At 45.9% G+C, this 14,027-nt stretch overlaps 1 protein-coding gene across 1 annotated transcript; it reads left to right on the top strand.

Moving 5' to 3' along the window:
• HNRNPL (heterogeneous nuclear ribonucleoprotein L) lies at window positions 1-12,318 on the top strand. Its single transcript, XM_042439076.1, has 13 exons — window positions 1-233; window positions 2,728-2,846; window positions 2,963-3,200; window positions 3,560-3,645; window positions 4,266-4,362; window positions 4,866-4,938; window positions 8,669-8,740; window positions 8,839-9,119; window positions 10,135-10,256; window positions 10,374-10,575; window positions 10,928-10,985; window positions 11,517-11,612; window positions 11,973-12,318. The coding sequence occupies exons 1-13, from the start codon at window positions 21-23 to the stop codon at window positions 12,029-12,031; spliced, it is 1,716 nt and encodes a 571-aa protein (XP_042295010.1). The 5' UTR covers window positions 1-20; the 3' UTR covers window positions 12,032-12,318.
• The last annotated feature ends 1,709 nt before the right edge of the window (window positions 12,319-14,027 follow it).

Below are 14,027 nucleotides of genomic sequence, written 5' to 3'. Positions count from 1 at the left end.
AGGGGGGTAGTGTGGGCGCCATGTCGCGGCGGAGGTGGCGCGGTTCGCAGAGCGGAGAAGGCGGCGGTTCTGGACGCGGCGGAGACATGGTGAAGATGCCGGGAGGAGGCGGCGGAGGCGGAGGAGGAGGCGGCTCGGGCCGCTATTACGGAGGAGGCCCTGAAGGAGGCCGCGCCCCGAAGCGCCAGAAGACGGAGAACGCCGAGCACGGGCCCGGAGGAGCGGCAGGCGGGGTGAGGAGGAGGAGCCAGGCCTCGGGAGAAGCGGCGCCCGGAGGCCGCACGCGGCGGAGGAAATAACGCAGCTCCACGCCGCTCCAAGCGGGGCAGCGCCATCTTGTGGGCGGCCCTGGAGCCTGGAGTTTGCGAGGGCGCCCTCGACGGACTAGAAATCCCGGGACGGCATTTTGGACCACAGCTCCCAGAATCCCAGGCTGTTGGCCACCGAGGCTGAGGCTTCTGGGAAATGTAGTCCAAAAGCTCTTAAAGGGCGCAGTTTGGGGACCACGATGTAGAATTGATTCAACCTGGCACCGCTTTAAGGGATGCAGCCCTCCCGCCGGACCCTGGGATGCCTGGCCTCCTCTGCCAGAGAAAACTACCAATCCCAGGGTTCTGTGGGAGGCGCTTGCCTCTAGAATCCGTCCCTCTTGGGGGGCCCTGGGTCTGCGTTATCTTTCTATAGTGTCGATGCGCTCGAAGTCTTTCAGAGAACAGCCTTTCTGACCCCGCTGTCGGTCGACCAGAGCTGCTGCGAGACTTGACTTCCCTCTATGTTCTGTCAGGGGCTGATGGGAGTTACAGTCCTCCCACCTGTACTTGGCTTTCTGGTGCCAAGCAGAACCATAGAGTCCTAGAGTTGGAAGAGAGACCCAAAGGCCCCCAGCCCAGCCCCATTCCTCCATGCAGGAACTCACAATGAAAGCCCTCCCAACAAATGGCCATCCAGCTTAAAAACCTCCAGAGGTCCTTGCTGTCCGGAGGTTCCTCCTAATGTTGGGGAGGAACCTCTTTTCCTGCAGCTTGCATCCCTTGCTTTGTGTCCTAGTCTCTGGAGCAGCAGGAAGAAAGCTTGCTCCCTCCTCCTTCAAATATTTAAGCAGGGCCCTCATCATATCCCCTCTGAACCGTCTCTCCTCCAGGCTAAACACCCCCCCCCCGCTCCCTAAGCCGCTTCTCACAAGGCATGGCTTCCAGACCCTTTGCCATGTTAGGCGCCCTCCTTTCGACATTATCCATCCTCTCCACATCCCTAGGGAGTTCTGCCCAGAACGGCAGGCTTTATCCCAGGTGATGCCAGGGAAGGTAGAGGGCAGCAGGAGAAGAGGAAGGCCACACACCAGGAGATCATGGGCATGAATCTGCAGGGCTTAGGTGGCACACTGGAAGGCAAGGGGTCCTGGATAATGCCACATTCACAGCGTAGCCATGAGTTGAAATTGACTCCAAGGCAGTTAACAGACAGAATGAGAAAGGCCTGAATACCCTAAAGGCACAAGGTACTGTCTGATCTCGGAAGTTAAGCGAGGTCAGCTCTGGTTAAGACTTGGATGGGAGACTGCCAATGAATACCAGCTTCTGTAGGTTATATTTCACAGGCCCTATACAGACAGGAACTGGCAAAACCCACTCTGGTTATTATCCCTTGGCTAAGAAAGGCCTATGAAATTCATGGAGTTGCTAGAAGTTGACAGGCGACTTTAAGGCACTTGCACACGAATGACGGTGGACCCATAATAGCTAAGTGGAGCCTCCACATATTGAAACAATAGGTCTTTGTGGAGGATTGTGCTTCATCTTAATCTGTAGAATTAATTTGACAGTTAGTGCTGATGGCAGTAGTCCAGCTGGCCTTTGAATGCTAAATCAGTCAAGAGTTCAGTTTATAAGAAGTGAGTTCTGCATAGAACAAATATGTCCAAATACAGTCTAGATACCGGACATTAGCAAGAGGTATTTGTTTTGTATCAAGGCACACTATATTGCCTTGCTGGAATTGCTGCCACACAATAGGTTAGTGACCTGAAGAAAAACCATCCGTCAGATTTTTTTCCTTATCAGCCATATTAAGTAAAGTAGAACCTCCTTGTACAGGAGGAGTGTGGCTCTTGAGTAGCAGACGAGAAGGCCTAATTATGATTAGGCTTAGGAAATAATGATGGCATAAGTGCAGGAAAGATTTTATGTGCCCTGATTGAGAATAGGAACCATGTTGCCCCTGGGAGCTGAAGAAGATCTAGTTTGAGAAACAGCCATTTAGCAACATCAGGTCATACGGAAGTGTGAGTATTAATTCATTTGAATGTAACCCAAGGCTGCTTTGGGGAATTCTGGCTTGATCTATCTTGGCACTAACTCCTCCTGTAGTCCTCAGAACAATCTTGTTACCCTGCATCCTTTGAGAAACAAAACTATGGCACCTGCTCTTACATAACTAATAAGGAAAGTGTATCTTAAGAGGTTTCTATAATGGACTGGCTAGAGATAAGAAGGAGAGCCAAGTTAGTGCAGAAGAGTTCTCCCAGAGGTTTAGTTGCTCAACTGTGTAAGCTTGGGGTCTTTATTTTTTCCACTGTAGAGTAAGTGACATAGTTTAAACTGTTCCAGACCTCTGTAGCAGAAACCTACTCTGTGTGAAAGAGGCTGGGCTGTGCTTAGGGCTAAAGCAGCCCAGAAGAGCCAAGCTGCTTTCTTGAATGGATATTTTCCATGTTTCCCTCCTTGGTAGGAGAACTATGATGACCCCCACAAACCGGCTGCTTCCCCTGTGGTCCACATCAGGGGCCTGATTGATGGCGTTGTGGAAGCTGATCTTGTGGAGGCCCTACAGGAATTTGGTCCTATCAGGTGAGGAGTGGGGAGACTTGTTGGGGGAGTGGGAGAGGCTGAATGTTTGCTCCTGCCACTCATGTTGATTACTTATGGCTCCTTCTCTTTCCTGTCTTGTCCCCCACAATCCCCAGCTATGTGGTGGTGATGCCCAAAAAGAGGCAGGCCCTGGTGGAGTTTGAAGATATCTTGGGAGCCTGCAATGCTGTCAATTATGCAGCAGACAACCAGATTTACATTGCTGGGCATCCAGCCTTTGTCAACTATTCCACAAGCCAGAAGATATCACGGCCTGGCGACTCGGACGATTCCAGGGGTGTCAACAATGTCCTGCTTTTCACCATCTTGAACCCTATCTACTCTATTACAACGGTGTGTAATGGTGCTGCTTAAATGTGTGATGCTGAGTGAGAAACGTGCCTCTCTAGCACTTGTACATGTGGCAGTCTTTGTTAGGCACCAGTGTTTACTTAAAGCACAAGATAAATGACTATGGATAACCTGCCTATGTACTGCTAGGATAATGTTGTCTGTGTAAGTCCATCTGTTAATACAGAAAGGTTTGTGTGGATGCTTTTATGGGTGGAAACAGGGATTGGGTCTTGCTTTGCTGAAACAAGAGATACAAACCAAATCTCATAAAAACAGAGTTACTGGAAGATGAATACAGGAGGGAGCTATTCTTCTGAAGGTAAAAATGTTTTTCATCCTCTCGTGTTATCCCTTCACAGGATGTGCTGTATACCATCTGCAACCCATGTGGCCCAGTACAGAGGATTGTTATCTTCCGAAAGAACGGGGTCCAAGCCATGGTGGAATATCCTTTCCCCCCTTCTTCTCCCTGGTTGCTGAGAAGGTGGTAACAGTTGGATCAAACTGGTCCTAGAGTGGGGCAGGTTCCTTACAGCTTAGGCAAGGCAATTTACACATGCTTCCAAGACTCTTTTTAAAGTAGAAGACAGATAAGGAAAGAAAGACGGTAACTGAAAGAAGGGGATTAGTATCCAGTCTTGCTTTGAGTTGGTGTGATTTGTTCTCTTGATTTGGGTCTTCAAGAAGCAGTTACTTCTCTTTGCTCTTTTTAAATATGTACTATGAAAATTATCTGCCTCTGTAATATTTAGATCTAGGGCTAAGTAGAAATGGCCTGGAAAACTGGCAGGATTGCTGATTTGGCCTTTGGTTTGTTATTGTGGTGTGTAATAGTTGTGGACAGGTCTCCCCACTCCTGCCCTAGTGGAAGAGTGTCCAAGGAACAGGAGGCATCATAGCTTTGAAGGAACACTTTTTGTGAAAAACACACTGTCTGCAGTTAGATGTAGGAGATGGGAAAGAACAAAGAAGGGGGGAATGCTAACATTTAAGAGGTTGTTTTTAAGGCATCAAATCTTTAGGATGGCCAAAAGACTGTACCAAGACTTCCTTAACACTACCAACATTTGACTCTGTGCAGAGTGCACAAAGAGCAAAGGCTTCTCTGAATGGAGCAGACATTTACTCAGGCTGTTGTACTCTGAAGATTGAATATGCGAAGGTGAGCAGTTTTTAAAGGTGAACAGTGGGTTGTGTGTTTCTGTCCACAGAAAGGATGTGTATGTTTGCACCATAAATATGGAGTTGCCTATTGGCTTGATAAATCCGAAAGATTCTGGAAGTCTACCAAAACTAAAGTTACTTTGCCACCAAGCAAAACTAAGCAGGGTTTTGTCCCCAAGGTTCATATTTGTAGTCTCTATCCCAGTGATGTTGAGGTTGGTCACGAAATCATACTGGAGTTTGCATCTGAAAATACATTTCTTTTCCCTCTGAACAAATAACCAATTTAAGAGCTTGATGCTGTCTATGTCACCAGTTTCTTGCCTATGAATTCACAATACTAAGGGTTACTGCTTGTGAGGGATGTAATATGTTGTCCTGGCATTCAGATGGCTGATAACAAAAGAAGATTTATGCTTTGGGGTGGGCACATTACCTGCTAGCTGCTATAATAAAAATGCACTTACTAGGTATCTCTTGGATTGCTTCTGGTTTCTTTAGCCTACTCGCCTGAACGTGTTCAAGAATGACCAGGACACATGGGACTACACCAACCCTAATCTCAGTGGACAAGGTAACCTTTATAGTCTGCTTTCAAGCCACACACAAACCCATGCTTTTCCTATTGAATCGCACACTTCTTAGATCTGATTTGTGTGATGTAATGCCATTTGCCTGCTGTCCGACATTGTGCCAGATGTTACAAGCCTTGGAGGCTAATGCTGCAGTGCTTTGACTTCTAGTATTTTCATGAGGCACTGTTTATAGGCACAGCCTAATAAGACACAAGACAGATGGGTACATAGCTAGAATTGGCAAGGGGATGAGATGGCAAACAGTTTCATCACAGTATCTGGTGTCAGTGGGAGGTCTGCCTTGGTGATCCTGGCATGGTTGTGCTGTGGTCTGTCTAATTTGCTTGTGGCAGTATTAGAAGACTGCAGTATGATTGAGATTATAGAAGTCTGAGGTGTGGGTACTAGGGTGAAAAACTGGCCGCACTAAGAATGCCCTCCTAAAGGCAAGGCTGAATGACTTAATCCTTAGCACTTAATCCTGGAAGCACACTTGTTTCCATGTAAACAACCATTCCAGAATGGCCATTTCCATTCAGCTGAAAAACTGTGTGTTGTTGCAAGCGGGGCTATCAAATTGCCTGTAGTCCCAGCCGTGATCCAGTTATCTTTGATGCACCTGTCATTCTGCTGCTGAGAACATGGGTTCCTTCAAGAAGACCAGTGCTACTACCCACTGTAGAATTAATGCAGTTTGTTACGGATTTGATGCTACGGCTCATTCTTATGGAAAGCTGAGATTTGTAGTTTGTTTTGGCAGAGCTCTCTTGACAGGGTGAAATCTTCTCAAAACTACCAATCCCAGAATTGCATAGCATTGAGCCATAACAGTTACAGCAGTGTCAAACTGTGTTAATTCTGCAGTGTAGAAGCAGCTTTGGTTTACATACAGCTGTGTGCATGGGGCGTCAATGGCTAGTGTTGGAGGGGAGGGGAATCTGGTCCTTTTCAAGGGGCACTTTTTGTACAAAGAACACTCAAGAGATGTTTGAGGGAAAGAGACATGAGCCTTTCTCCCAGGAGACCCGCAAATGTCATTAAGGGAAAGACAAGATGGTGAGTGAACTGAATGTCAGATCAGCCAATATGGACTCCTCATACTGGCTGGTGCTGTTGGGAGTTATAATCCAGAAGATCTGGGGAAAGTGCTTTAGATGTTCTGGGTTGACCCAAGGCTTAGCTAGAAAGCCTTGCCCTGTCTGGTCGTATATCTTCAGCTTGTGTACAAGAGTGATGCTGTCCTTCTATATGCTGTGAGATTATGTTTGTGTGACAGATATTCAAAGCTGCTTAAAGGGGCTGTGTTTGCGAAGTAGATGTCTTAAAACTTGACAGTTGAGTTATCTTGTTCCCTGCCTGTAGAGGGATCGCCTAGAGCTCCAGACAAGCAGTTGAGGGAGGATGGTGGTGATCAAGGGGTTTGGCAGAGGTCACTTTTGACCCTACCTCTTCAGCGAAGCAAGCAATGGCATTACATGACTTGACATGGACATGACTCACTTTCTCCTCCAAGGTACATAACTAGAAGATGGGCAGATTGGCAGTGGCTAGTTGGCAGGGCTGCGCAGTTCAGTGAGCTGCCTCCTGGCTCTCCTACCTTAAGGCTGGGCAAAGAGGAGGTGCATTGACCTGGCCTTTCCCCAGCTCTGAACAGTGCTTTTACACATGACCCTGGGGAAAAACCGTATGCTCCTGCAGTGGAAATCCTGAATTGCCTGTGATCTGCCTTCTGCTATACACTCTTTTAACACCACACAGTGTAGGAAAAAAAAGGCCAACCTTCCACTAGTTCTGCCTGGAGAAAACATGCAGCATCTTAAGCGTACCCGAAACGCAGCAGATTGAGCTCATTTTTAACATCAAGAACACAACACCGTGATCCAAGAAACATCTACAAGCACAGAGTGAGACAGAAAGAGAAAGAGAGAGAGAAAGACGCACCAGGACACGACATTTCTTACAAATCCAAAACAAAACAAACCAAAACCTTGAACCCAAGAATGTAACACAGAAAAACTAGGAAAACACAGACCAGAGGGGTCTCAGACAAAATGCACCAGCGCTCTTACCGGAGAATGGAGTAGATCCCAGAGACCCTCCAAGACATAGGACGCTCTCCACATCAACACGATTTGGTTTGGGAGGGCAGTTTTAGCACTCCTTTTTTCTCGCAGTCCTCGGCTGCCAACATTTTATCAGCAGCGCCAAGCGGAGACAGACAAAACAAAACAAAACACCAAGTACCCAGAGCCCCCAGCTCCCTAGAGACTGGGGGTGCTTTCCTGCTCCAAGGGGGCACTTGGGATCCAAGGCACACTCCATTTACAGAGGAGAGACATGCACACGGGAGACCTACACAGAGCCAGAAGCACCAAACCTGATAACAGCACATGACAAACCAAAAAAAAAACAAAACATCAGGAGACGCAACACGGAAGGGACACTCATTATCACACCTTTGTTATGCCCTATTTTTCTTGATACCATCTGAAGACAAAAAAAACATCTGTGAGCTCTTCTTTATTTAAACTATTACATATTTTTTACTTAATTGTATCCGTTTTGTGACTTGACTTGCATTTGACTCTGAAACCATGTAACGCAGGGTCGCAGTGTATGTTTGATGGGACGCCATCTTTCAGAACTGTGCTTACACTGTTGAAGCGTCCAATGGTAAGAGAAATGCAGAATATGTATGTGACAATGGACATTGTACTGTTAACTCCTGCTGTAAGTAGCCCTTTTCAATCTTTGTAATGACTGTTGAAATAAACTGTGCAAAACACTTCTTAATTTTTGTTTTGTTTATAAGAACAAAGTGAAGTTGTATGGATCACTTAAATTCTCCTGCCTTGTATACAGTTATGTGTTTTAACTTGATTGCGGTTTTTGCTATTCTTTATTTTCCTCAGTCTTGCTTAATCCTTTTAGCTCTGCCAGGGTTACGGAGGGGTGGCATGGTCATCTTTTTTTCTTTTCCTGTTTTCCTAAAGGGAACTGTCATGTGTTTAGTTGGTCAGGAAACCATAGAATGACAAAGTTGCAAGGGACCACATGAGCCATTTGTATCAACCATGTGCAGTGCAATACGCAGCTAAAACACTCCCAAGAAGTGGCCATCCAATCTCTGTTTAAAGACCTCCAGAGAAAGAGTCCACCAGTTGCTTTTTTAGTCTATTCTATCAGCTCCCCTAGACATCTCTTTCTCTTCTTCTTACTCCCTCTATCATCTGTGTAAACCTCTTAGAAAGTACGCTGCTTTATTCATGTAATTTGTCATTGTTGTTCTTGCACAGAAACTGTTACTAATTGAATTTACCTCTGTTAGCCCAAAAGGACTATTTTAAGAGAGGATACTGGTTCCAGATGTAAACCTTTTAAGATAGGTGCATTGTGACTGTTCAAAGAGCAGATCACTCCAGAAACCATGATGGGGCTTTTCTATTTTTAGATTAATTTTAAGATCAGATTAGAAGGGCCCAATCCAGAGCTTCCCTCCCTCACACTCCCTTTGTGCCCTTGGCAAGGAGGAACTGGCCTTCCACCTTAGCCTTCTTCAAAGTCTCCTAGTGGCTGCAAGCAGCTCTTGTTCCAGGGCTGTTGGAAACAGTTGAGTATACCCACAAGGTGAACCTGTGACCTAAGCAAGGCTTCCTAGTCTCCTGGCCCACAAATTCAACTGCCAGGCTGCACCTATCAGTTCCTAATGGCTTCCTTCTTTTTTGTCAGGTGAGCCAGGAGGTAACCCTAACAAGCGGCAGAGGCAGCCTCCTCTCCTTGGGGACCATCCTGCTGAATATGGTAAGCGTCTGGCATAAATGGTACCCAGGGATTAGCACCTTCTCAAACCTGGCAGGCGGCATCTCTGGGTTCCTTACTTTATTGTGTTTCCTCCCTAGGGGGACCTCATGGTGGCTACCATGGGCACTATCATGATGAAGGTTATGGCCCTCCGCCACCTCACTACGAAGGGAGACGGATGGGTCCACCAGTGGGGGGCCGCCACAGGGGACCAAGCCGCTATGGGCCTCAGTATGGACACCCACCTCCTCCACCCCCACCCCCGGAGTATGGCCCCCATGCTGACAGCCCTGTCCTGATGGTGTATGGCTTGGACCAGTCAAAGATGAACTGTGATCGCGTCTTCAATGTCTTCTGTCTTTATGGGAATGTGGAAAAGGTAAGCTGCCAGAATATATTCTCCCTCTCCATCTTCCTGATAGCCCAAAGAGCACACGCTGAGCACCCAGGTGTCTGGTAATGTGGCAGTGCTATTTGACTCGCCAAGTCAAGAAACACTGAATTCCATTGGAACCTATAAACCAGTAGGTTATTCTTATTGCAGGTCTGTGCAAACTACTGAAAGGTTTGTCCCCCTTGATAATCAAGCTTTCCAGATGGAAAGAAGGAGGCCCCAGACAGGACATCAACTCTGAGCTTTTTAAAAATCTGAACTGTTGGCCTTAGCATTGGATTGTGCAGAACCTGAAAAACTTGGAACTTCAGTTCCGTAAAAATAAGTTTCTCTAAGTCTGTTTGTATGTCAGCTTCAGGGTTTGGGGGACTGTCCTTTCAGGAAGATCAAGTTCTCCCTGTCTTGAGACACCAACCTCTTTTCATCGTCGCTTCTGCTTGTTCTTTGGATTCCAGTCTGTACCATTAGCCAGAAGGAAGGAAACATAGATTAATGCTTTCTTTGCATTTCTGTCACTGCCTGCTCAGTTGGGAGAGGTTGGTGAAGAGGCTGATGGCAAGAAGGGAAGAGTAAAGATACTATGCGATTTCAGTTTCTTTGCCCTGGAGTACCTGACAGGATATCTCCCTTGGTGCCAGTGAGGAATCTGGTGGAAGTGGAACAACTGCATCTATTTCTGGGGTGATGTCTAAAAAGAAGGGAAGAATGAGAATTCTGGGAACTAAAATTACAGTACTAATTTTACAATTAAACTATCACCATTTAAAAACAGTTAAATACAATAACTTAAAAATGAGGAAATAATAGATTGTAGTTATATTTTTTATTTATTATTATTATTATTATTATTATTATTATTATTATTATTATTATTATTATTATTATTAACCTTTATTTATAAAGGTTAATAATATTTAGTGTGTTGGCCCTGAGAGAAATCCACCTTTGCAGATGGGATTTAGGTTCCGTGTTTAATAAGCAAAGGAGTTCATATTTTTAGGTCAAGTTCATGAAAAGCAAGCCTGGAGCGGCCATGGTGGAGATGGCAGATGGCTATGCTGTGGATCGAGCGATCACTCATCTCAACAACAATTTCATGTTCGATCAGAAACTGAATGTGTGGTGAGTGCCCTTTGTCTTTACCCTAGGATCCTCCATGCTGCTCTGCCCACATGTGTTATATCCCTTGTCAGAAGTTCATGCTTGCATTTGGGTTGCTTCTCTTCCTTTTTACTACAGTGTGTCCAAGCAACAGGCTATAATGCCAGGCCAGTCGTATGGTCTTGAGGACGGTTCATGCAGCTATAAGGACTTCAGTGGTTCTCGAAACAACCGGTTTTCAACTCCAGAGCAGGCGGCGAAGAACAGGATCCAACATCCCAGTAATGTCCTCCATTTCTTCAATGCTCCTTTGGAGGTGACTGAAGATAATTTCTATGAGGTAAGAAGTCTGATCTTTTTGTCTATCCCAGGATCTGACATGTGTAGTATTTGGGGGCTCAAAGAGCAGAAGTGCTTTGCCATTGAGCAGATGGTGAAAAGGGGGTAGAAAAATGCAGAGTTTGAGTGCTGGGTTACAGCAGGTTGTTTGCCATAAACAATGTAATGAAGCTTCAGCAGAGAAAGTGGAATTCTTTTCTAGCTGATATCTGTGTGTGTGTCTGCCTACAACAAAGTGAAAAGCAGCTACTTCCAGAATTCCTTGCTGCGCATGTGTGAACATCAAAACAGAGCAAAGGGCATAGCTTCATATTTAAATTATTTTGAATGTGACTTCTTTTTCCCTCTGTCAGATTTGTGATGAACTTGGGGTGAAGAGACCAGCTTCAGTCAAGGTGTTTTCTGGGAAAAGTAAGTATATGCTGCAGTTAACTGTCTAATGCAGCAAGCCTTTTAATTGGGATTTTGTTTTAATCATTTAGTGGTGTTTGTAGCTTTTGTATTATGCATTGCTTTAACTATATTGTGTTTTAATTCATGGTGAGTTGCCTTGGGGCCCAAGGCAGAGTCCTCAAATTATGCCCATCAGAAAAAAAGGCAAGGCAGAACATGAATTCATTCTGCAACAATGTGTCCTTTGCCCTCAAACTGTATTCCTCTCCGCTGTGAGAGTAATGGACATAGCAGCCTTCTCAGTCCCGTTCTCTCCAGTCGTGTGACTCCCATCGCCCCCAAGTGCATGCATACGCATGGTCAGTAGACTGTTGGCTGTGGAAAGTGGGAGTCCTGAATTCATGACTGTTGAGCTGTGGAGCCTTCTTCCCATTGCACTTTGAGTTCTGATGGCAATGGCATTCTCGCCTACAAATAGCCACTGAACCAGCCCTGCACATGTCTGTCTGGGATGCGCCAAGTGTATCTTCACTGTTAATGTGTCTACAGGCGAAAGGAGCTCCTCTGGCTTGTTGGAGTGGGAAACCAAAGGTGATGCTCTGGAGACTCTGGCGTTCCTCAACCATTATCAGATGAAAAATCCAAGTAAGCCATCTTACACTTGGCATGTCAGTTTTTACTCGTCGTAGGTATTGTATTGAGCACTGGGAGATGTTTTGAAATCTTATTCAGAGGTTTTGAGCTGTATTCTTATGGTATATTGGGAACAACTGGGGTTGGGTTTACCTTCTGTCACCTGTTTTCCTCCCTCCAAACGTTGCTTCAATACATCAGGTTGGAAAAGTCTGCTGTAAATGCAGACAGAGTTTGTTGCAGGACTTCTCTTAAACAGAGATGCTCCCTCAAGTTTTTAAGAGATTCCTTTATTGTGTTCCTCCTCCGTTATCCTGCCTTGATAGGGCTTGTGATGCTGATATGTTTAGGAACTGTGCTTCTTGCTTCCAGATGGGCCGTATCCCTACACACTGAAGCTCTGCTTTTCGACTGCTCAGCATGCCTCGTAAGTTCTGTGGGTGTTTGCCAACGAAGACTTCTCCGTTAACTCTTTTTGTGTGTGCATGCGTGGTTTTTTTTTTAATGTAAAACGCCCCTTTCGTTCCTTTTTAAAAAAATAAAAGCGTAAGTAGAAGCTGCCTGCAGCTGTTGGTCCGCTGGGAAGAAGACAAATCCCGGGGCTCTTGACGTCATCTGATTTTAAAAGTATTGTACATGTGACTTGTTTTTCTCCCATTATTACTATGTGCTGCCTGTGCTCCTTGGCACACCTTAATAAAGCTGTTTGGAAAGTAAACCTGGTTGTAATTGTTGCTGTGGCGGCGCTTTTGCAAGGTTTGCTAGAGGTTTTGTGTGAGGAAGGTTGCGTGCCGATAATGCTGCTGTGACAACTGACACTCAGTGACAGTTGACAGTTGTATCAGCATTCCCATGATGCACAGTTTCAACATGCAGACACATGTAACTGCCACTTAGAACTGTAACAAGCCCCGCTACAGCTCCACCTAGTGGCCACATCCATGTCTTTTTATCAGCTGCTTTTAAAATGTTCCAGTTTCCCCCCTTTACCCTTGGCTTATTCCAGTCCTTGCTAACTGAGTTCAAATTGCGAAAGTGGTTTCTATTTCGTTAACTCAGAGGAGAGGAGAGAAGATGGGATCTTGCCCTTCCCTGTAACCAAGGCACAAGCAAACTGCTGCAGCCTTTCCTATCCCGTTTGCCTTTTCATTGGCAACCTTTGCCACCTTGACCACACTGATGTTGCTTGGCCACACATGTCCCAGTTTCCATCTGAAATGTTGGTTTATATGGATTCTGAGAGAGGCTGGAGATTTAAAATTAAGCTCTCTGCACAGAAACCTTAGTCCACAAAGTTGTTAAATATTACTGTATGGGATTACCTTTGGGTTATGTATTTAAGCTTGCAGTAGTTCTCAGATGTTTTGGGCTTCAATTCCCAGAAGTCCCAGTCCTGCTGCTCATTGTTCAGGAATTCTGGGAGTTGAAGTCTCAAAAGTCTAGAGGATCAAAGGTTAAGAACCACTGGAAGGCAATGATTCCCAAACCTGGGCCCTCCAGGTGGACTTGAGCACCCAGAAGCCTCAGTCCTCTTGGGGCAACGGTCTGGGATTCTGGGAGCTGAAGTGCAAAGCTCGCCTGGAAGGCCAGAGTTTGGGAATCTCTTGGCTCCAGTCGTCATGATAATATACCATTGCATATGGAAATACGGATGTTCTATTATCCCAAATGCGTCTGGTCCCAAGCATTTTGGACAAGTGAGTTTTATACTGGTTTCATACTGGTCCTTAAGAGAAGCAGAGACTAATGCGAGGTGGCTGCCATTCCTGAAGTTTAAAGTCTTCTACATTACACAGTTACAGCCCTTTGATACCGCTTTAACTGCCATGGCTCTGCTGCGGAATCCTGGGAGTTGTAGTTTTGTGAGCCATTTAGCTTCTGTCAGAGCTTGGGTGCTTCAGCAAACTGTCAATCCCAGGATGGAGCCATGGCCATTAAAGCAGTATTATGGGTTTCCATGGCTGATTGGGGAAATCAAACCCTCAAACCACTACACCAGCTGGCTCTGCGAATAATACCTCACCAAACTGCAAGTCCCAGAATTCCACAAGATCAAGCCATGACTGGTTTCAAGCTGCTTGATTTCTGCAGTGTATATACAGTGTATAAGATGTCCATGTTGAGAAGCAGGGATCCACAAACTTTGCTCTCCTCCAGATTTTTTGGGACTTCATCTCCCAGAAGCCCTATCCAATGCAGCCAATAGATAGGAATCATGGGAGTTGAAGTCTAATATTAATGCAGGATCAAAGTTTGGAAGTCACTGACCCTTCCCAGCAGAGGGCGCTCGCTGCTGTCGCTCAAGAGCAGCCGCGGGCGCTGATTGGCGCGTTATGTTATGGGTCCGCCCCCTTTTCCCCTTCTGTTCTGGGGAAGCCATCTCTGTTTAGGGAGTGTCATGTGACCCAGGTGGTCAGGTGAGTAAAA

This window comes from Sceloporus undulatus, chromosome 9 (assembly GCF_019175285.1).
Source record: "Sceloporus undulatus isolate JIND9_A2432 ecotype Alabama chromosome 9, SceUnd_v1.1, whole genome shotgun sequence".
NCBI classification, from domain to species: domain Eukaryota; kingdom Metazoa; phylum Chordata; class Lepidosauria; order Squamata; family Phrynosomatidae; genus Sceloporus; species Sceloporus undulatus.
Note: the sequence above shows the minus strand (reverse complement) of the source record. Positions and strands in the feature narration are given on the sequence as shown.